Genomic DNA, 27133 nt, shown 5'->3' on the forward strand with positions numbered 1-27133 from the left:
GAACAGATCAGAAAGGCACGCGGTGCAGGCAGGCTGTGGCGCACGAAGTGTTTTTCAGCCCCGCGCGCCCGTCCGCCCCGCCGACCTTCGGCTCCACCACGTACACAGCACGCGGCCAACGTCATTCTTCAAGCTCCTGTAATTGTGCCAAGAAGGGTGACTAAAAGTGCTCGAGAGGAGGGAGAATCAGAAGGGGGGAAAAAAAAGGCAAACAAATGGAGCACTTTTTACAAAATCTCGGTCCTAAGAAGTAACACGCAGAAAAGAGCTTTGTGTAAAGTTCTCTTTATTACAGGCAACATTAGTCCATACAATAATACACAATACTGACATACAAGTGTAATCTTTCAAAATCGTCATTTAAACAGCAAAGACCAAGAAACAATTTCAACTACTTCATTTTCAAAAATGAATACGTTTTTCCTCCCACGATCCTTTTTCAGTAAATTATATTGAAACATACAAATAGAGAAAAAATACCCATTCAACATATATTGTAGTTAAATGGTTATTTTGTTTAAAATCTTTAATAAGAAAATCCTTTTTAGCAACCTACATATAGATAAGTAGCAAACTTTGTTTTAAACAAATCGTCTCCATTACAAGATCTGAAGAATATTCATCCATCATTTTCTTAGCCCGTAACACTCTGCTTTGTAATACCTTGATACCGTGAAGTTTTTCAGCTGAAGGACTGACGCTAGGGGGCTTCCTAGACATTACAACCTCTCTCCCCCTTCTATTCCCTAACTTTCTGTCCAACAGGAGGTGAGAAAGCACATAATACTTCAGATTTTTTTATTCACCGCTCTGCTTCATGACAGCACAGACAGGTCCACTCAATTCCCCTAAATCTACTATATTTTGCTGTTCAGGAGGAACAATATATGCCAATAAAAGCAGAAAACCTGCAGCTTTTCTGTCACATGCTTTTGATTATTGTCAATTGTTCTGGTTTATGCTTCCAGCTGGCAACGTGTATGTGTCATCTCAGTATTAGTCTAAACCTTTAAACAAAAAACTATATTTTCCAAAGTCATTATCACTGGGAGCAATCAGGTGGTCTTTTCTTGCTTTGCTGAGCTTCATTCTTAAAACTTGTCTTCGTTCTTCCCACTCATGGAGTTCAGCATTTCCATGGGCAAATTTACAGTTGTTTCCCTCAGTGCAAGTACCAGCCATATATCTGTTAGGACAGACTTTAATCAGTGTTTCTGTAGCTAATCAGTAGCACTGTGATGGCAACTGTTATATCTAGGTATTTTCCCCGTCATGTTTTTCAGATGCAAGAGATTCTTATGGACATAAAAATAATTGGAAGAATACTTGATTTTTAATAAGATGAGACTGTTTAGCATTTGATTATACTCTTCTTTCCTAGCTGTCAAGTATTTGTGGAGGAGAAGAGATGACTGTTCTTTGTGACACCTTACTGAGTTATTTAACGCTTGACATCTTTCAATTACTTGAGGTATTAATGTAACTGATAATATGACCTTCACATTTAATTCACTGAGCTGCAGAACAACCAGTTTTAGAAATTCCATTAATTTTGTTTTGCTAACTAAATTTGGTTCTGGAGTATTCAGCATGACTCAGGAATTCATTATGTTCTAGTATTTTTCTGTTAAATGGTGAGCATACCAGTTGATATTCACTTTATATTGCATATCTGAGCTCTGTTACCGTTCTGAACACCAAATTTAGAATATTACTAAAAATGCATTAAACAGGGCGCATAAACCAGCATGCAGTGCCTGCACACACCAAATAACTTGCTTTGTATGCTGTGCAGTCTCTCAAGAGATTTGAAACATTCAAAATCTTTAACACCATATCAAATGGAAAAAGTTTATGAATGAGCAAAATTAACTTTTAACACCAGAATGCAGATTTCAAAGTTTTCAGCCTCCCAGTAAAACTGCAAAAGTGCAAAGAGATGCCAGCAGGCTTACCAAAATCTACTCAGTCAGGTAAACAGGCTGCATTTAAGGATTAAAGGAAGCAGCAAAAAGAACAACCAAAGCTGAAAAAAAACAACAGGCTGTGCCAATAAAATTTCTACCTGCCTTAAAGCTCCGATTACACTGTCCAACTAGAAACTCTTCTTGTGTTCCACAGGTAATGGAAGGCAGATGTCTAAGCTCACAAACAGTACTTTTTAAGCAAGTTTCTTTCCCTGCTACTCTAAACTTGTGGCCCTTTCTGAAGATCACACAACCATTCACTGGGTTCCACAATGAGGAAGCTTGTCACTCTCCAACTTCTAACAGCACATGTTCAAATACTGTTAATCACTTACCTTCTTGTTGAAAGATACATGCAAGAAAAGAAATATTGCAACGCTGTGCTCAAACTTGCAATGGCACTAATTATTTATACCATGAAGTGGAATTTTTCAGTTTACAACATAGATCTTAGAAAGCACATACCTATCACAAATACTAAAACATCCGGTTGGAAAGCGATACTGCCAGCAGTTCTGATCATCTTCTGTGTGGAAAACCTTCTCTTTATGCTTTTCAGAAGAAATGTGACCCTGCCACTGTTTCTCACTATTACAGTTCTTCCCACACATCCAACAGTGGAAATCCACCTGTTTAACAGCGTGTTTGAAAACAAAGCATTGAGAATTCAATTTTACAAGCACAGACATGTTCCTAATGCGTTTTAAATGTTTTTTTTATGTCAGCTTGCAAATTGCTGCTTAGCTTGGATACAGTTACTTAAACAACACCTGAAGTTTGTGATTTCCACTGGCTTTAGAGGATCCCAAAGAAGTGCCTCATAGTCTCAGTTAAATTGTGCATTTAGCACAGCTAGCTATGAGATAAGAGAGCAGCAGGAGAGTAAGGACAACAGCACATTACTGACTGGGGAGGAAAAAAGAAAGCACGATCTTACATTTACACCTATGATTACTTACTGTTACTTCAGCATAATCAGTCGGCATGTGAATTTGCTTCCCATTTTCTTTATTTGCCTGAGCAGCTGTATCATCTCCTTTTTCTGGTTTTTGACTTTTTAGCCATATGTCATACAACTGCTCCAAGTCTTGAACTAATGAGAGCAGAAGCTAAAATAAGTAATTAGCAATTAAGGCAAAAGTCTGAGAATACTAGATAAATGACTGAGTTTGCAAGCATAATTCAGTCCCCACTTATTTTAATAAGAAAAAAAGCAGCACATGCTATAGGCAGCTACACGGTTTAGAGATAAGAACCAAGAGCAATACAAATCTCTGGCTACTCACCAAGACCTGTTTCTACCTACACAGAGGAAAGCAGTGCATTGCGTATTTCCAACAGACACACAAAGTAAAGATAACTTGGTAATCTGCTCCATGGACCGATAGGCTACTTCTAACACTTTAAGAATATAATACAAACTACTTTGTTATTAAAATACAACTCATCATGTCATGAATATTTAATGCAGCTATTTTTATTTAATACTATTTTTGAATACTCAGCCAGGGCTCATTCCAATAAATTAAGTGCTTTCAAGGCCTACTATAAAAAAAAGGTAGCAAAGGAAAGTTGATTAGTAAGTTATCGAGCAACAAAAAAGAAGAGCAGAGCAGTCAGATTTACAGCATTGCTTTAATCTCTACTTTTTTACTTACTGCTGTTCTCCTTCATGTATGTCCACATCTCTCTCTCCTCAGGACTGTGAGCAAATGAGCAGTTTCCATCATACTGACATTTCTTGCCTGAAGCAATATGATTGCACAACTAGAATACGAATTAAAAATACATTTGCCATGAATATAAAGTAAAAATGGTGATAGCAGATTTTATTAAAGTTACGTTTTCTCTCACCTGACAGACATTTACATTACATGAAACATAAAACCATGCCTGCTTTGTGAAGTGAACATAGTTTGAAATGTAAACTGTTAATTGCAAGCACCAGGCCTGCTTTTTACCTTCTATCAGATTACCACATCACACAGATGTTTGGAAGATTTCTAAGATGATCACTTAAAGAATTAGAATTTAGTTAAAGCATTTTTAAGTGATCAACTTCTGCTGATGAGAGAGGGCTTCAGGAACTGAAAAGGACTAGTCTCACAGGTTAAGGATGAACTCTGGAGAAACACTTGGCATATTTCCACCAGCTCCCCTGGGAATTTCTGCAGAACTGATGAAATCAGGCCAGTTACTGGTATTTTACAGTTACTCAGTTTTCTTAACGCAAAAGGTTATTTTAGGTTAACGTACATCAAACTGCAGAGGCACTTGTTTCTTTGCAGGAAGGGGACGAATGGTCATCCACTTCTTGCGCTCGTTAGACATTACAAGCACCACGCGGCGATCTTTGGTCCACCTAGAGAAAAACAGAGGCGTTCAGTGAAGAGAAGCAATAGTAACCAATGTGGCTCTGGGCAGCCTGGTCTGGTGGCTGCCAGCCCTGCACACAGCAGGGGGTTGAAAGGCAATGATCACTGCGGTCCTTTTCAAGCCAGGCCATTCTATGGCTCTGGGATAACAAAAGGTACACTACTAGATCAAAGCAGTGCCAGGAAAGACTACAATGAATGTTTACTCCATCCTTCTAGTTGGGATTTAACTGAATTTTTCTAGAAACTCTATTATGCTTCAATGTGCTTTTTAAAATTCCTTGTATGACTTCTTTCCTTGACAAAGTCACAAACTGTTCCAAAAGAGATTTTAAGCCGCTGACAAAAGGCAAAATTTTTGCTGCTGTCTTACTTACGGGTGTCTTGCCTTTGCACTGCAGTATTTTTTGTTTCTGTCTGGCTCATTAACTTGACCATTCCTCCAGCATTGACCACAAACAAACTTCATCTTCAAATTAAGTGATCCATATTTCATTTGGTTCCCAAGGATCTTACGCAAAAACAAGAACAACAACAATGAAAGGTATTGTGTATCTGCAAAGAAATCCACACATAATTATGAATTATGCCCTATGATAAAAGTTTACGACACATGTCCGTAAGCTGTAGTTACACTATATACCTTGTAATAGTTTTGCCTGAAATTTCAAACCTAGACATTTTTTAAAGAATGCATTTTTAACTTATTTCTGATTTAGGCATATGAACCCAGAAGCTGCTGATACATCATATTATCACTGTACAGAAGTCCAACATATTGAAAAGATAATTAATTGCCCTGTGGCAGATGCCTTTGAAATGGTACTTAAGTTTTCTGTTTCACCTATGACAGAATAAGCAAAGCAAAAAAGGAATTGTGTTGAAGAAAAGCAGGCGTTTCAAGCGTAAGTGCAATACGGAAGGCTACGCTGAAAGATTGTTTTAGGGAGCATGAGAAGTAAGCAATTTCTAAGATACACTACATTACACACAGACCAAAAAAAGAATCAAAGTTGCTACAGCATCAGTTTTAAGGCAAAATGAAAATACCTGTGACCCGTGTGCACTAGCTTCCATGTTCTGCCAGTATTTCTTTGATTCTTGAACAATAGTGTCATGTGAAATACCTTCAAAGGAAAGTTAAAAGCTCATGAGCACTTACAACTAATCTAAAATTTCAGACATGATCAAATTGCTGTGCTACCCAAGTCCCAAACGTTTATTTACGTGTGTACATACACATACACGCATATTAAGAATCTCACCTCCAAAATATAAATGTAGTACATAACCTTACATTAAAAAGACAAAAGTTTCTAAATTACAGACTGTCCAACTACATAAAGATGCATCTCTGAGTATTTGTGCAAACTAACTTCTGTAAACATATCCTCTGCCATCTCACTAGAGAACTTGCATTTTATTACACACACAAAAAAAACACAATACCAACTGGCAGAAACTAGACTGCCTCCGTCCTCTTTAAAAAGCAAGCCCTGCTAATTAAGCTTTGTTTCAGGAAGGCCATTCTTACAGCTGTTTTGGCTAAGGTTCCTATTGGAGCTATACAGTGTTCTTACATACTGTAACAGTTATTACTGCAATTCCACACAAACAGGGTCTATTATCTGTGTTTGGATTTGTGGGTTGGTAAAATGCTTCTTCCCTGAGGTAGGATTTGTTTTCTTCCCACACCTTACGCTCTGAAGAGAAGCCTAGTGCTGAGAGCAGAGAACCAGAATCGGAACAAGATCCAGAGCTCTAACTGACTTTAGGGAAGTATGAGGGCAACACAAACACATCCCTCCAAAAATAAAACACATCCTTCTGTGACAAAACAAGTTTCCTGGAGAACCCAACCCTTACTTCAAAATAGAGATTACAGAGCAAGTATCTGCAATGCTGGACTTCGTAGGGGCGGCGGCTAAGAACAGAAAATAACTGTTTTATTTTCACACAGAGACCTCTAAATCAGCTCAGGAGAGACAGACTGGAAATCTGCACAGAAACAGTCACCTCTTATCTCTCTCTGACGTCACAGCTGTGTGACATCTGTTATCACACTGGTACAAGAATTGAGATAAACTGAGGAATAAACCACCAGCAGAAAGGGGAAAAAATGCCAGTGACATTGCACTACATGGGGACTGCCAAGCTTCCTTCCTCCTCTGCATCACAATGATCCAGCACTGCTTAAATAAAGTACAGTCATACAGAGCAAAGTAGAACAAATCAGTGACTATGCTGGGCCATAAACCCTTTATTGCCAACAGTTCATTGATTACTTTAAATTTCGTAACAAGATTATGAAGGGTTTTAAACTTCTGAACAAGGAAGGACAATAAGTACAGAGACATACAGTTCAAAAGATATCAGCTAGAAATAAAGTACTGAAATCTGTTATCTTCAAAGAAGCCAATAAAACCCAGCAAGAACAAAGCAAAACAAAACAGCACTCTAAATATCCCGTGTAAAGAACAACAGAAAAACTGACTAAACATATAGACTACTGAGACAGGATGCCCACCTAGAAGCATTTATCGCCTGGCTTACTACATAGGAATACCAGATCAATACTAAGCTAAACTTAGAATTCTAAGTTTAACTACAAGGACAACAAGGTTCTTGCATGTGGGGACAGATTGGAACAATGGCATAAATAACATACACCAAGGTTTTGTTTTCTTTTTCCCCGGTGCTCCATGAAGAAGATATTTGATCAAGATCTTCTAAACTGCAAATGCTTAAAATCAAGAAGAAATCTGGTTTGACTTGGATTTAATAATCACGAGAGACTTCAGATTTCATTTCAAGAAAAAGATGTATCAGATGATAATAAGCCGTTCTGACAGATTTTATTATTAAAACCTTTCTAACCTTCAATAGCTAGTACACTTATCAACACTTTGCACCCTATTTACACAGCTGTTTCTCTAACATGCTGCTACAAAAGGTTTCAGCAGACTGGAAGTCAATGCACCTTCCCCAGGTAGGTACTGCAGCAGAACAAAATGAAGAGCATTCTGTTAAACATACCTGTTTCTTTTTGCATTATCCAGACTTTAAGTTCTACCAGACTGTGAGCATAAAAGCATTTATCCTCTCTTAAGCAGCCATAGTGTACCTCGTGTCTGCACAGGTCAAGCTGACACCGAACTTGGAAAGGGCGAATTTTGGAATACTTCACCATAGTTTCTCGCAAAATGTGGACAAGGCACCTATTTAAAGAAGAGCCAGTCTTAGATATGTCTTAACATGATTTAACGTGTGGGGAAAAGATGTAAAATAACCCACCATTATCACAGCTTACTCAAATGCCTCTGTAACACTCACTTGAAACCAGCGGTTTCCAGAAGGAAGCAGCACCTAATTATTGTTCCTAGTCTGAGTAAAGCAATTACAAATCAGCGCTCTTCATCTTCTACACAGCATTACTGAATCCAATCCAACTGGATCATTGGTTTCAAAGCAGCAAAGTGTATCACGTTCACTTTTAAGTATACATTCTATTTTCACACAAGAACTTATTCTTTTTTTAAAGCATCATTAAATAAAGAGTTGATGCGTCCCAGTAAAAGCTTTACTCTTACAGCTGCAGTATTTCCTCAACGTAGGGAAGTGGAGCATGAATAAAGCAATTAAAATGCTCCTACTTCCATTTCTGTCATATAAAATTTTAAGTGTATGCAGTATAAAAAATCCACTAATACTGCTACGAAATCTTTTTATCTTTCCAAGAATAATTTAAGGGGCTTCTGCCACATTGCTTTGCACAAATTGAATTATTAAGACCTACGGTCTAATTCAGGTAATTAACTGCAGGTAATTAAGGTAAGCCTGTACTTGACTGACTGGGTTAAAACTCAAGAATAAGCAAATTAGACTGAAGAAAGAAGATATTCATAAAATCCTATGCAAGTTCAGCACCACACAAATAATTATACGAATGCAGCTCACCAAGCAGACAAGCTGCTAACAGGCTCACAGAGAAGTAGGAGCCAAACACAAAGATGGATACCGCTGGTTTTGAATGCACTGATAATGACTCAGCTCTCACAATTTAGTTACACAGGGCAATCCTTGTTCTCAAAGCTTGTCTTAGCCATACTGTCAAAACACTGCAGTCAGTTAGCAAGGAAAAAAAAATCATCAACAAGGAAGAAATGAAAAATCAATATTCAAGAATGCCCCACAATCTTTGCTTTTAATTTGAAATTCAAAGGCATGGTTATTTCAGACATACTTGTTATCTTCGAAGTCATGCATAGCAGGGTGAGAACAAGAAGATGAATTATCCTTGTTCCTTTTGCTTATTATTCTGGGTTTATGATCAAAACATTTCTGGAATAAAAAAAACAAGTAATTATAGAGTATTTGTTTAAATATATTTAAAAGTATACCTCACCTTAAGTATTTTATCATAGACTTCAGCCAGTCTCTACTTCAAAGCCGGTCAGATTATTACTGAACACACATTTCAAAATTTACAAGTCAGTCACAAGCAAAAACATTTCTTATAGGATAACTATATTACCTATTTTTATTACATCATTAAAGATAAAGCAGCACCTCACAAAGAAACATGAAGAATCCATGATGTTCTTGAAGAAGTCGTGACACGGTGAAGTTGATCTTTCCATTCCCTCCAAAAAGAGCTTCTCGACTAAAAGCTCCTTTGCGCTCCAGTGTCCACACGTCTATCTCCTCCTGGCAATAGGCAAACGTGCAGTGCCCTGGATATCGGCATTCCTCTTCAGCAGCAACATCTAAAATGGTAACACTGAATTTGATGCTGCTTTTACATAACTTCTATTGTAAGTCCATCTTAGAACCTTTATCAAGCAACATCTGTTGTGAAGTCTAGCCGATAGGAGCAGCACCTCATCTCACCTCAACTGATTTGTGCATCAGCCTTTCTGAGTTTTAACTTTTCAACATCTCCATCAACTATATTTCTGCATTTTAAGGCAACAATGCTGAGAACCAAGAACCTTTCCTTAAATACAGTCAGATACAGCTGTTAATTAACACACCAGTCATCTTGCTTGCACCATAAGCAGTCCATACTGCAAAAGAATATTTTCTTGCTATTGTTGTTTTGCATATTCAGCACTCGGAATACACTGCATTGAGGGCAACAGTATCCACCAAGACTGCGTGACAGTCAGACCAGTTCTTTTGCAAACCTACAGGAAGCTGAAAATGCTGTCCTGCAAGTCCCTCCTAGTCCAGAGCATGTTTTTTATTGACAGAGACTAACTTGTGATTAGCAGGTGTGCACACTGACAGACCTGCTGTAGTCAGAGAGCATGATCTGTCCTCCCTCTCTCCTGCTGGCTTGCCAAAACAGAGACACGTATGCACACCAGAACTTTTGGGGGAATGTCAGAGATCAGAAGGGAATTCCTTCTTTGCCAGTCTCCATTTATCTGTACTGCATCCGTACACAACTCGCAGGAAAAGAAGGAAAAGGGAGATGGCTTAAGGGGATACAGTAAAATGAAGCAAGAATATAAAAATATCCCGCTCAAAAGTTAAGTTACTCATGATGAAGAGCAGAAGTACTGTTCATGTTTTCCAAATAATCACATTGTCAAAACACAGCTTCCCTCATGACTGAGAATATACAGAACCTGTAACTTCCCCATCTCCTCTCACATATAAAATCTCATTCAATACTTCACCGTGATAAACCTAAGAGATATTAGTTCAAGCACAAACATTAACATTCACCATCTGTAACACACCTACCTTTACATATATAATATGGTCCCACATATTGTGTTTTTGTTGGTCTTGGACGTATTTTTTTCCATGATTTATCTTCAGAATTTTTTATTCTACCAATTAGAATATCCTTCTTACATTTATGTTCTAAATTAGGGTGGTAAGCATAATCCAGTAATTTAGGACCTGCAACAATCACGAAATGGCTTATATTCACATAAACCGCAGCAAAGTTTCATAATTTCCATGCACAGACTGGCACATACACCCAAAAGTGAAGTACACAAACACAGTGCATGGAATCCTTAATTGCAGCAGCAAGTCTGAAGAACCACAACTCATCAGCAGCCATGTTGAGCAGAACAGAAATAAACTAAATACTTACAAAATGACCAGTTTTGGCAATAACAGCATGGAGGGAGTACTGCATTATAACCTTGTAAGTACTTTGGGACAGCTACAAATGACCACCTTTTGTCAAATTCCAAAGTATATTTTTCCATGACACTATTTTTAAACTTAATTTGCGATTTACAAGAAGTCTACACAGGTGAACCCCAAGGATCAGAAAATGGCTCACTTAACCTTCATTTTTTATTATATTAAAACAGCTACTATGTTCAGACTCAAAACAATAGGTAAGAAGTACATGTGCCCAAAATACAAATGTCAGTCCCAAAGCTTTGTTGTTTGGGAAGGAAAAGTGTGCCTTTGCTTATACTTCCGCTTCAGGATGACATTCAAGTGAAGATTATATTACACCTAAAAGAAAGACATCTGGGAGTTAAGTTTGAAGACTAGCAACGCCCAGTGACCTTCACTCTTTGCTACTGAAGGGACTATGAAAACAAGCACGTGGCCCATTGTGCCTGGACAAGTTGATGGAACAGTATAATTTTCGGTTATATAAGCAGGAGATTCTTAAAGGCTTTGACAGAGAAACAAAGAAACAGAAGAAATAGATGTGTTGATATAAAAAAGAGAAGACAGTGAACACACAAAGTATTTCTTTCAATGTTCTACATCTCCTGTGCCTTTAGCATGTTTCAAATCACTTCATAGATTTTTCTTGTAAGAATAATTTCAACCTAAAAAAAGTTCTTGAAACTGCAATAGCCATCATCGAAATGCCTCAATACAATTCTCTACAAGATCCATTACTATGGAGTACTTTAATATTGACACCTGTAACTTGAAGCACAATGTCTGTTTTTTAAGATTAGTCTTAATAAAGCTATTGCTCCTAGAATACAGCTCTTTTTAACAGCAGCAGCTCAGGCCTAAAAGATTAGTTATATTAAAGCCCAGTACAGGTTAGGATCCTTTCAGTCAATACAGTGAAGTTAATTATTACTAAGGTTTGGAAGCCTCATGATTATGATTTAGAATTAGTCTGGAAAAAAAACAATAAAACAGATGGGATGTGAAGGTTACCAGGTACTTTGAACTGCAGTTCAATTCCCCATGGCCAATCAGAGAGGGTATTGCAAGTTTTTTTAGTCTTGAGCAAAGGTGTCATTCTTCACAGTACCCTGGGCATTGGGAGGAAAGTGAATACAGAATGTGAATGTCCTTACATAGCTGACCTACAGCTTGGGGAAAGCATGTGGTGACTGGTGGTGGTTTTAGAAATCAAGAACGTAGTAGGACAACAGATAGAGACAAGAAGAAAGAAGATAAAAAGCTGTTGAAACATTCTACCAGTTCCTTAATAACACAATCATACTACATTTGCTAAGAACAAGTCAGAATTGAACGCTATTTAGAAGCCAGAAGTACTTTTATTTGTTTTATTTCACAGTGTTTTAAGAATATGTTTTTGTTTTGTATTTAAATCAACCCAGTCGGGTCCCAGCGCCCCTTACCTTTTTTAACAAAACATAACTGGCAGGCCTGTCTTAGCTCATGTGTGCCTTCTAGTGGGTTTCTTCCCGCAAGTGCTGAAGATACAGGTATATTAGCAGTTGCACTGCTAAAAACATTTGAGAAGTCATTTCTAGTTTGACCTGAAATTCCCATGTAATTTTCAGACCCAAACAAACTACTAGGGCCATTTATCTGTAGGAAGAAAGTACATTTTACTTGAGTTACTTGAGAAAGTACATTTTACATCTCATTTCTTCACCAAAAAAAAAAAAAGAAAAAAAAAAAAGAAAAGCTTATTAAAATTATTATTCAAAGCATTAAAAAAGTTGCATGGAAAAAAATCAAGTACAAACTTAAGTACGTGTCATAAAAGTGGATGCAGAGATTTGACATACACTCATTAAGACCTACGTTAAACCCTTGATGTATCAACATCTGAGCTGATGGAAAAGAGAACATTAAATACTTACAAACAACGGAGAGTTATTGCTGCTAAGTGTTGGTGCTCCATCTCTAGAAGCTGAACTTGAAAGGTCTAAAAGAAAAGTTTCAATTACTTCAGTTTCCCCAACACATCCTATTCACAAAATTATAACTCCCGAAAAGCATTAGGTATCAGAGTATCAGAGGTTTGTTTTTTAACAAGCAACACATCTTGCTGTTGTTTGCTACCCAGTTCTGCACCTTTTTTTTTCTTTTTTTTTTTTTTTTCAAATTGTGCAAAATCCCCCTTGTAAACATCTTGGTTGAAAAATAACTAGGTAATCATTGTCAGTACAACCACCTGACTAACAGTAGCAACAGCTCTGCAGACATTTGCTGAAGGAACATAAAGAGAATACTAACGCTGGATAAAAAGGTTAGCTAGATAAGCAAAACTTATTTATCAAAAATACAGATATGCAAGAGGGATAAGAGGATTCTTCTATTTTTTAACTTTATTTTGTTAATTTGGCTTCATTCTGTAACACTGGTGATTAGAGATAAAATTTATTTCTTCTTTTCTAGTTCTCCACCTATTTCTTTCCATTTCACCACATAATCACCTGCAGCTTGAATCCAAACATGTAATGTTGCTATCTTTTCAAACTACACAGTTATACCAACCATCTTTTTAGGTCTTTTCATGTTTATTGTCAAATCATCAGCAATGGTTTATGCTTTGTTAAAACAGATACATAACACGAAGCTAACATGGCTCCTACTTAATCCTTGTTCACCCAAAACTAGTAACTTCCACAATAAATGTAAAAGAAATGAAGAGAAGAAGCTTAAAGAAATTATGCAGACCCAAAGTAAACAACAGCTTTCTTTATGAAATCTCGTGTACACCCAACACTGATAATCAGTACAGCTAAAAATGTGAGCACAGACCATATTTTCTGCACATGCTAAGCACTGCTGAGTAGCAGTAAAAATCTGTTAAACAAGGAGTCAGTCTGACTGTCTCCTAGCTCACTCTCACATCATAAGGTTAAATATTAATACTCCTTTTTTACCTCTTTTTGGGTCACTGATTGAAAAGGTGCTTAATGGTGAACAGAAATTTTCCAGTGAAGAAGCCAAAGGCTGTGAAAAGATTTCTGAAAGAGAGGGAGTAGGAACAAATCCTGTACTGACGGGCAATGTCCCCAGCAAAGAAGCAGAGAAGGGCACGCTGGGAGCCACACTTCCTGCAGGAATAGGTCCCCTGGCACCTGTAGTTTGCTGTATAAAAAGAAGTTAAAAAAAAAAAAAAAGAAAAAAAAGAGTTCACACAGGAAAAGAAACCACCTCAATACAATCTGTAACAGCCTCCCATTCTTCCTTTTAAGAATGTTTTCAATAAGTTTTTGTAAACCTACAGAAAAACAACGACAAATACACTACAGTACTGTAGAGAACTGCAGAAATCACATCTCAATGCTTTAATGCAAGGAGTCATCTATAAATCAAACTTTTTAAAGGTTCAGTTAGCTGAACTGAAGAAGAAATTTTGAACTTTTTTTGAGTCAGAAACCTACTCAGACTTTTCTAAATAAAGAGACCATAATTCAAACAGTAAGGAGTTAAGAGTTAGCACTGAAATGGAACCTGGGGCAGTACCAAATGACAGCACTGTCTATGTAAGCCAATTTACCTTCTTCCCTCAAAGGAAAACCACGCATCCTTCCGTACACCTCTGACAGGGACGTGACAGAATTTGGGAGCTTCCTTCCCTACATCTCACCTGCTGCCACAAGAAGCTCCCTCCTTGGCTGGAGGCTGATCAAACTGTCTGCACAGAGTGGGCAATGTCTCGTCCCCAAGTGCATTCAGGTTCTATATTACATGAGGCTTCAATCTACCTCAAAAGATAGCATTTGCCATTACTGTGGCAAGTTTGCTATAATTTAACAATAATTGCAACTGAAATTTCCACAACAGATACAACAAAATGAAATGCATAAAACTTACAGTAAGAAGTCTAAGCATTTTTTATTTTAAGAAATCAAGCTCAAGACAGAACCAGTTCTGCAGTCAATCTTTTTTACAGCTGTATCCATAGCTACATGAGAATTAAAAATCACAACTAATTGAAAAATTCAACATGCCAGATCCTCATTTAGTAGTGTGATATTAAGGGCTCCAAATGACTGTCACAGACACAGCTCAGAGTCAGTAACCTTGCTATTAAGTTCAGCCATTGCTGCTCAGCAATCAGAACTTTCACTTTGACTGTAAGTTGAGAAGCTCTGCATGCTTTGTATGCTCTAACTCTAGAAAGGCTGTGTAATGAAGAATAACTCAAAAAAACCTCAATTTTTCCAATAATCTCTTCTAACAAATATGCAAAGTTAGCCTCACAGTGGCCCATTTCCGGTTATCTGCCACGCAGGTCTGGACAAAGCTCTGATTGCAGAGCTACTGCTTGGTGCACTAGGAGACAGCAGCGCAAGTACTGCTGTCCTGCAAAGTTATAAGCATGAGCTTGACTTTGCACAGTCCCGGGTGGGCACACCAAACATCCTCAGGTTCACAGAGGCCTCAGTTATAACAATATACACCAGTCAGACTTCAATGGTCTGCTTCGCTTTTCATGGCATTTCCTGGAAGTAATATCTCTCCCACAGAGGCACTGTTGGTAGCAGTGTTTTTCAAAGCAGTCTCCATCTACGAGCAACCTCACTCAAATCTTCTAGCACACAAATCCAATAGGATTTCCCTGGAGCTCTGCCACGTCCTGGTATCTTTACAGCCACATTTGCAAGCCCACACGTCTGAGCGGATCAATCTGACCATACACAACTACAGCTCAGTGTAACCATAAAAATTAATTCACAAACAAAACAAGATCTCACTCAAAAGAAAGCAAACAAAGCTTTACCATTATGCTTTCATCTGGATCAGGCACAGAATCAAGTAACTCATCAAGTTCTTCACCAATAATTATATCTCCATCTCCACAATCCAAACATGCTTCTGGCATAGAGAAAGAAACATTTCCTCCGTTTGCCAATGTTGCAGAAGGCAAAGAAGCTTTTTCCACTTGAAGAGACATAACAGAAGATAAAGACGATATGGGTACTGATGCCACTTTAGACAATTCAGAAACAAAGGCTGATGAAGAAGCAGAAGAAACCGTATCTTGCTTCTGGTCAGATAAATCTGGAACAGAAAGACAGGAATGAGTGGAACTTTTATTCAGAAGTGTAAAAACGCCTCCCCTAACCTTTAGCCTGATGGTGTCAGGAGAGAGAGAATAGAGAAACTTGAATTGTAAAGCAAAACTACATTAAATATCTTCCAACTCATATGTACCTGTCTCTCTGTGCTCATATACTGCTCAAACTTAAAAAGACAAGAAAAGTTACAGGCTTGATATGCTCCTGAACCTCTGGCACGTTCTCCCCTCCTTACTCTCAAGTTTAACAGGTCAGTGAAACAATTATATTAATAGCAGTTCAGTCCTATCATGATGAGGACTGGCTCAGCACCTGAATGTGTAGTTTCACAGATAAAGATATCAGACTTCTGACACAGATCTTGCAAATGACAAGTTAAATCTTCTTTAAAAAATTTTCATAACAAATACAACTAGAGATATTACGTATCTAGTTTCCTAGTATTAGTATTCTAACATACACAAGACTCACCTAACTCAATATCTTCTACAGAAGAAGAATTCTGCAAGTGAGAAAAAACAACTCCTCTCAGTACTTTGCACAAGAGTCTTTAATATTTTTCAAACATATATACTTACAGGCAGAGAATGTAAGCCCTCAAAATTAGGTTTAATACAACTTAAGTTATGAAGTCCAGTGGATTTAAGGGTGAAATAATTTTTAAGATAACGCATCCCACTGCAGACTGAAATACAATTGCTGTACCACTCAAAACCTGTAACTAACCGACAAATAAAAGAGCAGTGAGCCGTTCCGGTGTTTTCCTCGTTCTATCCCAAGTCCTCCTTTACAGCTAAATTGCCTGTTTCATCTGAAAAAGTCTTTAAGATAAAGGAGAACTCTTCCTCGGTGCTACTCAGACACATTAGCTGTAGGAAGACAAACACCCATTTAGCTACTAATGAAGGTCAAATTTTGGCAAACGTAAATCTAAAGGCATTTCACCTCAACATTCTTCACTTTCATTACTCTCCATGATATAAAATAAAAAAACATATTAGCTACATCCTTGCCTCAAGATGTTAAAAGTAAATATATTCACTGCACTAGATTTAAAGTTCTAGCTCATATTCATTCTACAGAGATAACCTGAATGATAATCTCACCTCACCTCAGTCTGCAATAAGTACATTGCAAAGCGGGATACAGAAAACAACAGAACCCTGAAGTCCAAAATAAAACGTCAAGTGCAAATTTTCACTTAATCATGGTGAAATGATGGAAGAGTTATTCCCTGCAGTTTAAAGTCAGCTTATGCTTAACAACGTGTCAAAGCTCACCTGAGTTGATATATCACTAGAAACAGAATTCGAGGGCGGCTGCAATGAAAAGACACCTTCATTAGCTACAAAACTGATATCAAGGGAAAAACTCAACATCTTTGTTAAAACTGTAACAATTTGTGAGTTAAAACCAAATCTTACCTTTGCTCTTACATATGCTTTCCTTATTTTTAATCCTAATTTTTGAGCTAGTTCTTGAGTAAGCTTAATCACACTTTCATCCTGAAAGAAATAGAATATCATAACGTACGTGGATTACCATCTAGTGAAAGACAACTTTTTACATCTCAAATACTCTTTGTTCTGCAAGATCTCTACGTGCACGATGTCTCTCAATGCACGCTATACTCTCACAACCATGGGATTGCAAGCTGCACTCAGAAAAATGCAGATCCTCAAGCAACATAATTTTAAGGTCTGGGAAAAAAAAAGCCAGAAAACAGACAGTATCCTGCTCTACTGCTTCTCTGAATAAAAAACAAAGATTTTCCACAACTAGAGCAGTTCAGAGAAGATGTGGGGTGTGTACACACACACACACACACACACACGTTTACACTATTTATGAGGTAGAGAAAGGAAAAAAAAAAAAACACCTCAGTATTTTGCCCTGTTATCTATCCATTTTAAAAGAAGATTCCATCACCATGCTCATTCAAACAGGAATGCATTTCTGAGGCGAACCCCTCAATCATCCTCACACTCTGCATTTTAGTCTGCAGTATGAGCAGGCTCAGAGTGCCAAATTAGACTTGTTTTAGATGAAACAGAAGTGCTGCTGGAGTTTGGAGCAGGAGTGCACACCTGCTGTGCTCCAAAAAACAAAACAAAAAAAAGCATGGAAATCAGACTGTCAGCAGCCTCACTGCAGCCTGCAGATCCTGTTCTGCTACAGCACCCACTGCCTGCTGACACAGGCGTAGCCTACAACTATGGGTCTCATTGAGCACGGCTGAGAACTACATTACTAAATGCTTGGAGAGCAAACATGCCACAATCACATGCACAAATACTAAACTTTATAATTACAGGTGCTTTTTCTCTTTAGAATACACCTCTGTCTAGAGAATCTTAAACAACAGTTAATTCAATGGTTCTATTGTTTATTGCAGCAGCTTATGGCGCTTGATCCATACAGGAATGTATTTCTTTAGGTGATCTCATTGCCTCTGCTGAGATCTGCTATCAGTCTTCACATTCAAAGTAAGCAGTAAGAATGGGAATAAAAAAAACAACGCACCAAAACCTGCATTTAAAACAAACAAAAAAGTAATGCTCTTGATGTAAGTGCATATTTTCTGCATTAATTCTGTAGAAATAGCTACAAACAAATGCATCATTTGCCTACCTGTGGCACAGCAAGAGAACATTTTGCTACAGCATCATAAGCTGTCTTATACCTTCCCAGCTCGTTCAGTGCTTTTGCTTTCCTATAGAGTGCTCTAAAATTATTTTCATTTAACCTTAATGCTATCTCACAGTCTTCTAAAACCTTTTCATGCAGTCCCTGCAAGGGAGAGAAAAGAAAATAGGAACTAATCAGAACAATTTTTATAGTTGGAATGTAGAATTTGAGCTGTATTAGACACAGGTACTGAAACACTATGAAACATCCACCAAGGCCCCTGTACACCACACATATGAACTGCTCTAAGCCACTGACCTATGCAACTAAAAAGTTGGCTATCACTCATATAGAATCCAGTAAGAGGGATGAAGACAATTTAATTCTTTCTCAGAGCCATGTTATTGCACAGAGAAAGTGGCAGACTCAGGAGCAGTCAGCAACAGAAATAGATTAAACTACTCTTCTATCAACTTCCTGGCACGACTGTTCTGGAGGTTGGTGGCCTGCTCTGTGGTCCCTGGGGTCCCTTCCAACCCAAGCCATTCCACAATTCCACAGTTCTGGCTCTTCTGCTATTTATCTAGTATTGGTAACTACAAACATCCAGGTGACCACGCTTGTGAAAAGATGAAACAAAGCAATACCAACAAAGCAACACCAACAGCTTTTCACTGCTAAACTTTCCATGCCATCACAGTGTTAGTAGGTGATTCTCAAGGAGTGATACTGTTTCAATAGAAGCTTACCATATTTGAAAAACATGCTATCCTGTTTACATGTAGCTTCTCTAAAATATCATCAGACACATGGATTTCTTCAGAATTAGCATAATCTGCTATGTTTATAGCTTCTGAATAGTGATTCAGCGAGCCCCTCCAATCACCTTCTCGATACACATCATTCCCTTCATTAAAAAGATTTCTAACAAGTTCTCGTATAAATAGCTGTAATAAAGAAAAACACTCATGAACAACAGTATTTGTTGTGCATCTTCCATATTTCCAAATACATATTTAAACAAACAGAAAAATGTATACTTGTAAATAAATGGAACAGAAATGATTTTTTTTTGTCTAGAGTTTTTTTTCCCAAGACACTCCCAAATACTCAGCATCACAACATATGCAGATGGAGCAGGCGGAAGGACTTGCAGTCATTGCTTTGTGTGTGGGACTTATCCAAGGCGTATGTATCTGTGCTCCCCACACTGTTAGCAAACAGCAGCCACAGCAGCTGGCAAGCCAGCAGCACACAAAGGCTGCTTCCGCAAAGCAAAAGACTTTTCCAATGTAAAATGTGAACATTAACAATCTGCAGTAACGCATTCTTGAGTCCAGTGATACAATTTACTGTTGAATAAAAATACTAGAAGGATGTGTGAAAATGTAAGTCCCAAAATTACACTAAATAGTAACACATAGCATAACCAAAATCTGTTACAAGAATGTGCGACTCAAGTCCTTTATCTCACTTTGCTGCACTACCCTAAACTTCACCAGATACAGCATGTCATTTTATCCAATGAATGCCCAAATTCATCCCTAACACCAGCAGAGCTCATCTGAGCTGCTGAGCAACCGTCAGCTGTCCAAATATCTGAATACCTGTAGCACAGTTTATGTAGCTTCTATGCTGAGACATTTTAAAATTACCATTCATACTGTGTTATTCCTTAAATAATGATTGAAAGCAAGAATAAACATACAAAAAAAAAAAAATTAAAAAAAGAAGAAACACTTCTGGAAATGCAAAAGTAATTTTATTACCTCATATTGTTCTTGTGTCCCTGGGTAGGGCAAAGTAGATCTAGAAAAAGAAATTACAAGATGCACTTATGGAACACACGGCTCACCAGACAGTCACAGCAGACAACACTGGCTCTTACTTAGAAGCAGCCTTGCTTGCTGCAGCAGGCTAAACCCAGCTGTGTTCTTCAGCCTGTACTGAACAAGGCAGGAGTGCTGCTGAGCAGATTTAATTAAACAACAGTGTTTTGCTATTACTAATGAATCATTTTCATTTAAAGCTACATAGCCAGTCTCAGCTCTCCTCTTCAAAATGTATTACAATTTTGAATGCTGAGTTTAAAAACTCGGTGCTGTTTGTTTAAAAACAATTTCCTTTTTCTTCTCCAGCATGTAGGAACAGTTTCTGTATGACAACCACCACCTTTCTATAAGCACTATAAAGTGACAAATTACCTGTCAAAAGAACACACCAATGTTAATTAAGTCATACACATAACACTGAAGGGTTTTTAAGAGTTCTTTCAGGTGACACCTAACAGATTTTCTCTGGCAGAAAACAGAGGCATTTACCTCCCTTCTTTCAGGAAGAAAACCAGAAACTCCCTCCCTTCCCTTTCAGGTTAACCAAGAACCTGGTTCTAAATCAGTTTTAAAAGCGCAGGTTTTTTTTTCAATGCCTTATGAGAACAGTGAAGGAATGTGAAACTTCAGAATCTGCTTAAGTTAGTCGGGATCTTCTAGGGGAGACCTTGGCACTGATCCAAGCACAAATTAACTGCTAAGAGGCTTTTTCAAGTTAAACTTGAGCTCCAGAGAGCAGAAACACCCAGGCAGCAGCACACAAAGCCAGCAGTCAGCAACAGCCCGTCTCAGGTGTGAGGGCCATAAGAGGAAGGGGGATTTCCAGGCACCCAAAAGGTCAGAGCCGATTTTTCCCAAAGGCTGAAGAGGAATACCCACCCACCCCATCTGCTCTGTTTGGGAATGAAGCAGGGACTCTGGGAAGAACTAAGGGCCCTCTGACAGTACTAAATTATAGGGACTTCCTCAGAGCCGTCCGTACCCACAGACACGTACACCCACAAGAAAAGAACGTAGCACCATACTCTATAAACTGAAGTCCTTTCTTAATGTCCTGTTGTCTAGTGCTTCTTTCTTCCGACGCATTGGACATGTTATCCTGAACATCCACGTTTCGGATACACACCTCCTCAAAAAGGAAAGCAGACAGTGCAGTTAGCAGTGCTGGCCGCAGCAGCCGATGCCCGCAGCCCCACTGCTCCACACCTCCCAGCCCATTTCTGCTGCCTGCCGCCCTGCACCACAGCAGCAGGGCTGAAGAGAGCCGCTCACGCCGCATGCGCACGTTACTGCTCAACCAAGCTGAGCCTCAGAGCTTCCACGGGCTGCTGTAACAGCTCTGTACTTCATTTGTTTCAGTATTCAGTAGAAATTACCTCAAAAGCCCAGTGTATTTATTAATAAAAAGACAAGGTGATTAGAAAACTACCGTTAGAGCCACCTCCCGAGTCTCTCGCTGCCGGCTGAGCACTGAAGGGTGCCTGGAAGCAGGAGCCCAATCCTGCCTGGGCAGACCTGCAGACATCACAGCTGGCAGAGACCACCTGCTGCATCTGTAAAAATGAATGGCTTTCATTCCACATCGCCATCCGAACATTTAAGCATCATCTCACTAGTTTGAATTGGTGATTTTTTTTCATGTCATTCATTTAATGGACTTACAATCACTTAAGTTAAACAGGCAGAAAAGATGTGTGTAACACCCAAGAGAAAGCTGCCTGCAGCACAGTTCTGCTGCTGCCTATGGCTGCACCTCGCTGCAACAGAAGAACCGACTTCATTTTAACCAAAAGATCAGCAAGACAAATGTCCTATTCTGAAAACCCTAAGACTGAATAAAAAATAATGACCTTGAGAGATGTATTTTTTGGAAGAAAACTAGTTTAAGTAGGAATTTATTTCACAGCAACAATGGAAAATGAAAAGAATGAAAACAAAATGAAACACTTCTCACTGAATTGAACACATTGCCAACTGAGCAGAAAACTGCTGGATCAGATCCTTCTGTTCTCTGACTGACTTGGAACGTTTGCAAACACTTCTCAGCAGCCTCCAACAAGCATACTCCCAGTTAGTGCTGTTCTACATGTACCTTAGTGAAGCACAAAGAACTGCCTCATTTTCCTAGAGTCACCAAGCAGAGGAAGGGAAGCCCCCAAAGCCTGCATCTCCCAGCCCCTCCATGGCCCCCAAGCTGCAGCAGCACTGAGCAGCAGGACATGGGGATCCCCAGCAGCAGCACTGAGCATCAGCTGCAGGGCTCCCAACAGCAGCACTGTGATGGGCTGTTCTGGCAGCACGTCTTCACGCAGGAATAACGCTCAGTAATCCACTCCCACGGCAGCAAATAACCAAATTCTTTCCTGTAACTGCTTTTCACGTGATTTTATGCATCCCCTTTTCTTCTGCAAGTTATTACTACACAGGGAGATTCTGGTACATACACAAAAGACTTAATGTCAGAGAAACATTAAAGATATGCTATTGTTGGTGAAAAGAAATGTAATGTAAATGCCAAAAAGGAAATCCATCACCCCAGTATGTTTTGTTCACTCCTTCACATTCAGGATTCAGGATTCTAACGAGGCTGGTAAGAAGTTCTCACACAAACGCAATCCAGCAGCAGTCTGGGCACTCACCGCCGTCAGAAACGCGGCAGCAAAATGAAACGCACTTCAGCCCCTGCACAACAACCCATCAGCAGTACCTGCCCACGAGGTCTGTGCCAGCACTAAGATCGGCTTTGCTCTGCTAATTGTAAGCAATCTCAGCACTCCACCAACTCAGGTGACACGAGTCCGGTGTCGTAACAACTGCCTTTATCTATCACCTCTGGCAAAAGCAACTCACATGTTGACTCTGGAGGATGTGCAGATCCGGCTCCTGTAGCAATAACGCTGATGGAACTGTTACAAACTGGCACCACAGAGAAGAGAACAGCAAAGTGATGAACATACGCGAGCAGTGTCATTTACTACTCAAAGCACTTTTCTATTCTTCTCTATGTACTCATTTTCATCCGTAAGACATTCAGGCAGAAGTTATTCTTCCTTAACATACAGTCATTTTGCCCCACTATTTGATGATTTTGCAGAAGATTTATAGCTGTCTCAGACACCACCTGCACCAGCATCTCTCCCATCCACCTCCTGTTTAGAGCATCGCGTGCAACCAGAACCATGTTGGACTCAGTTACATACAAAGCAAGTAAATAACAGGATCCTGACTTTTAGTTACTCACTTTCAGAGTTCACAAAAATCACCTATTTAGCAATAGATTTTCTCCCTCATCTGAGCAGACAGAATTTAAAACAAATGTGGATGTGTACATATACATATACAAGTTAAAATATTGTTTGTATTACTATAAAAGCAAAGCCTACACTCTTGCTTTACTCTGTACAATTCAGTGAAAAGAACAACCTAAAGCAAAGGAAAAAGTATGGGATGCTAAATACAGAGCAAAAACAGACAACTCATCAGTAACTAAGGCTATAGGCAAACACACTGTTGCATTAGAAGTCGTTTTTCTACAACTGTTGCTGTATGACCAATTCAAAATCTGTTTAATAAATCTGACACAGCAAGAAAAGCTGCTGAAATCAAACAAGTTGAAGATCAATTTATACCACTTTATCCTCACCACAGGCTTCAATTCAATCACATCTCACAAAAGCAGAAGCAAAGGAAAAATTCACTGCTGACAGCCAGCATCACCTCTTCTGACAGACACCAGCCAGCCAGACCAACAGCAGGCAGGAAGGACAGCGAGTTTGCACCAGCTCTGGCAAACAGAAAAACCTACACTTCTCTCTTACACAAAGCTGCTTACACCTCTTGCTGGTTACCTGCTTTCCTTCCAGCACAGGGCAAGACAGTGCTCTTGTTTCTATACTTTGTCAGTTCTGAGGCATTCAAGCCGAGCTGTAAAAGACATGACAATACATAGGATGCACCTGGGATAATTTTTTAGGCAAAGGGGATTTGAACACAACAGATGCTGGGCCATGCTGCAAAGCAAAATGGATCTTTGGAATGCTAATTAACCAATTCACACAGAACACACAGAGAAAGTTTTGATTCAGTCTTTCTGCAGATGGAACCCAGGTGCTGGGGTTCTGAAAAGGATGAGCATGCTGTAAAACCTCGAGCCCAGCAATCACCACTATTAGGTCTCAGGAGGCACTTTTCAAAGACTCTTGAGCGGTTCAACAGTGGCAGCAAAGCACGAGAACACACATCGTGAAGACCAGCACGGTTCTGCTGCTGTCAGAGCCAAGGTGCCCTCGTGGAGCACCCACCTGCAGCTCACCCGTGGGTGCCCCTGCTGAGAGCTGAGGTCTGCAGAGTAAGGAGCGGGGCAGGGCCGAGCCTGACCTGTGCAGTGCAGAGAGCTCACTGGGAGGCGCAGAGAGAACAGAGGAAAAACACGCAACGTTATTTGTGGACAAGAGCTGCTAGCGCAGGGAGTTCGCGACCTTCAGCTGACCAAAGGCCCCGACACGGCTCCGTACTGGCCGCAGCGATCACAGACGCCCACTGTAGCCCGGCCCCCAGCGCCGCACATCCACCAGCAGCGCTCCGCGTCCACCGAGCACCACGGATGCGTCCGTTCGGACACGGCTTTCCAAGAGCTGGACGCGCACCCTCCCGCCACGCATCACCTAGTTCACTCGCTGGGTCACAGGAATCCTAAACCGACCCTCCGTACGGCACGGAGCACACAGAAACGCCCTGTGCCTCTATGGCGGGCGGAGAGCCGCGCGAACGGCCCGAGCGGAGCCGCCCCGGGACGGAGCGCACGGAAAGGAACAGCGGCGAGCCTTCGGTCCGCTCGGCCAGAAACGAACCGTGCCTGCGCCCCGGCGCCTTAAAACTTCACTCGGCGCCGCAAAGTTCACAGTTGTCAAAGCCCGTCCGCGGGAAGGAAAACGCTCACAGCCAGGCCGAGTCGGCAGCGCCGACGCGAACGGCGCCCGCCCGCAGCGCCTCCCGCCGGGCCGGGGGCTCCCGCAGCCGCCTTTGTTCGCGCGGAGCGGCGGCTCCGCCATCTCCAACAGCGGAACCGACCGGCGCCGCCCAACGCGGCAGGGGAGGGGAGGGCCGGGCCGCTCCGCCGGGAGGGGCGGGACCGGGGACGCGGCGGGGCGCGGCGCCCACCGGGGCCCGGGAGCGGCTGACGACGGCGCCCGCGGCGCGGAGAGGGGCGGGAGCGCTCCAGCCGCGCCGTAATGGGCCGCGAGAGGAGGAGAAGGAGGAAGAAGAGGAGGATGAGGAGAGGCCCCGCACCCGAGCCACCCCCCCTCTGAGCGCGAGCGGCCCGTCCCGCCGCGCGGCCCTACCTGCTGCTCGGGCCCGCGGGAGCACAGCGCCGCGGAAGGCGGAGCCGGGCGGCCTGGCGCGCGGCGGCGACGACAGCGACGACGACGACCACGACGGCGGCGCCTCCTCCGCTCCGCCCCCGGTGCCGCTGCCGCGCGCGCCCCCTGCTGATGGGAGGCCGCAAACACGGCCCAGAGGACAGCGGGATGCGATTGGCCGGAGCGCCGGCACCGCGAGCTTTTTCATTGGCTCAGCATTCTTGTTTTGGAAATCTGCACTTTTGATTGGTGGCGGTGGGGAAAGCTTTTGGTACTGATTGGTTGAACGCTTTGCAGCCTCCCACCGCCTTCTGCTCCCGGCTGTCGGCGCGGCGCCTGAGCCTCTGCGTGTTCCGGGCTGCGCGGCCACTCCCGCGCCGCGGGCGGGACATGACAGCTGCCGCTGCCCGCAATAGCAGCCCTGGGCGGGGCAACGCAGGGGCTTTTAAGCCTCCCCTCAGTTCTCCCGGAAGAAGACTGACGTAAGAAGACGACCCGCGGCAGCCATCGCACCGAGTGACGTCATCAATCCGCTGCGGCGCGAGGGAAACGTCATTGCGTGAGGGACAGCGAGCCGCGGTCTGTTCTGCGCATGCTCATCCCCGCGCGGGGCTACCGCGCATGCGCCATGAGCTGAGCGGGCGGCGGGCGGAACTGCGTTGTGGGGCGCGGGTCGGGGAGGTGCCCGGCGAGGCGGCCTGCCCGGTCACCGGTTTTCTCCCTTTTTGGGCACCGGGATGGCCCGGCAGCGTGTACGTTGCTTGTCCGTACGGGCGCGAAGTCCAGGACTCGTTGTGTGTTCTTCCCGTTCTTGCCGGAGCCCGACAGAACGTTCTTAAGAAACCTTTCCTGCATAACGTGAGCGGGCGGGAGGCCGCGCTGCGCTGCCGGCATCCACGGCCAGAGCGGGAGAGGTGACGGCCGGACAGCGAGCCGTCGGTTCGGTACGCGTCTGTGGAGTAGAGCTTCGGGAGAGGCCCGCGAGCGCGGACGCGAAGCCAGGGCGGTGATTTCGCCGCCGGGACTGCAGGAAGGCGGGAGGAGAAACGGGCGGAGCGTTTGCGGCGCTGCGCGGTGAGGTCCGCCCGTCCCGCGCTGAGCTGTTGGCGCGCTGGGCGCTGTAGCACAGCGGCCGCGCTCGGCGTTTCCTGGCTCTCAGCCCCGCGCTGCTGCCCGGATCCCGGCGCTCACCGCCACCACAGCTCGCTGCGAGTCGCAGCGCCGGGCGCCCCGAGTGGCACGGCGTGATGTTAAAGCCAGAGGGACGTGAGAATAGCCGGGCTGTCAGAGCGGCAGGGAACGAAGCCGGTGTGCTAGAAAGACATTGCCGAACGAACCACTCGATTTGTTCACGGGCCGTCCCGTAAAGCAGCCGAGCCACAGCTGGACCTGTGAGTGCTGCTGCCAGCGTGCTTGGGAATGAATGTAGCAACGCACTGTAAATGTCCAACAAAAATACGTTCTTTGTGGAAATAATACGTTTAGCTTTTATATAAATTAGGTTGGAAGCGGTAATGCAATTATCTTCCTTCATTTGCCTGAATTATTTACATGACTCAGTAGCTAACTGCTCTGAGAGCAGACTAGTAGTCACACCTCAACTACTGTCACGAGCCAACAGGTGATCATTGCTCCTGTTACAGAAACTGATCACGTTTCATTTATAATATTTATGGCAGCCTACATAAGCTGATTATTTCTGACAGATTCAATTGCTGTAGAATTATACTGAGA

The 27133-nt window shown here is 41.7% G+C and overlaps 1 protein-coding gene across 6 annotated transcripts; it reads right to left on the reverse strand.

The window, feature by feature from the left end:
* Window positions 1–470: 470 nt before the first annotated feature.
* Window positions 471–25512, reverse strand: ZC3H7A (zinc finger CCCH-type containing 7A). Of its 6 annotated transcripts, XM_048962330.1 has the most exons (24): window positions 25382–25508; window positions 21469–21592; window positions 21065–21168; window positions 19977–20016; window positions 18957–19154; window positions 18211–18369; window positions 17004–17084; window positions 16860–16898; window positions 16051–16081; window positions 15282–15562; window positions 13435–13642; window positions 12406–12470; window positions 11935–12127; window positions 10094–10255; window positions 8912–9108; window positions 8586–8683; window positions 7379–7560; window positions 5393–5469; window positions 4720–4853; window positions 4224–4329; window positions 3626–3734; window positions 2927–3060; window positions 2433–2596; window positions 471–1186 (listed from the first exon to the last, which is right to left on the reverse strand). In XM_048962330.1, the coding sequence occupies exons 2-24, from the start codon at window positions 21562–21564 to the stop codon at window positions 997–999; spliced, it is 3048 nt and encodes a 1015-aa protein (XP_048818287.1). In that variant the 5' UTR covers window positions 21565–21592; window positions 25382–25508; the 3' UTR covers window positions 471–996. The 6 variants fall into 6 exon arrangements, with proteins under 6 accessions (XP_048818287.1, XP_048818289.1, XP_048818288.1 ...); XM_048962332.1 differs by lacking the exon at window positions 21469–21592 and having other exon boundaries at window positions 21065–21165; window positions 25382–25512; XM_048962331.1 differs by lacking the exon at window positions 21469–21592 and having other exon boundaries at window positions 25382–25512.
* Between the last annotated feature and the right edge of the window lie 1621 nt (window positions 25513–27133).

The sequence above is a fragment of the Lagopus muta genome, chromosome 15 (assembly GCF_023343835.1).
Source record: "Lagopus muta isolate bLagMut1 chromosome 15, bLagMut1 primary, whole genome shotgun sequence".
Taxonomy (NCBI): Eukaryota; Metazoa; Chordata; class Aves; order Galliformes; family Phasianidae; genus Lagopus; species Lagopus muta.

Excerpts from the sequence above, each read along its gene's own strand:
- ZC3H7A (XM_048962328.1), bottom strand. The coding sequence starts at position 21,636 with ATGTTCGGATGGCGATGTGGAATGAAAGCCATTCATTTTTACAGATGC. Across the intron at positions 20,017-21,064 it reads AAAGGACTTCAGTTTATAGA|ATCTACTTTGCCCTACCCAG; the intron begins GTATGGTGCTAC and ends TTCTTTTTCTAG. Across the intron at positions 7,561-8,585 it reads CATGACTTCGAAGATAACAA|GTGCCTTGTCCACATTTTGC; the intron begins GTATGTCTGAAA and ends TTCTTTAAATAG.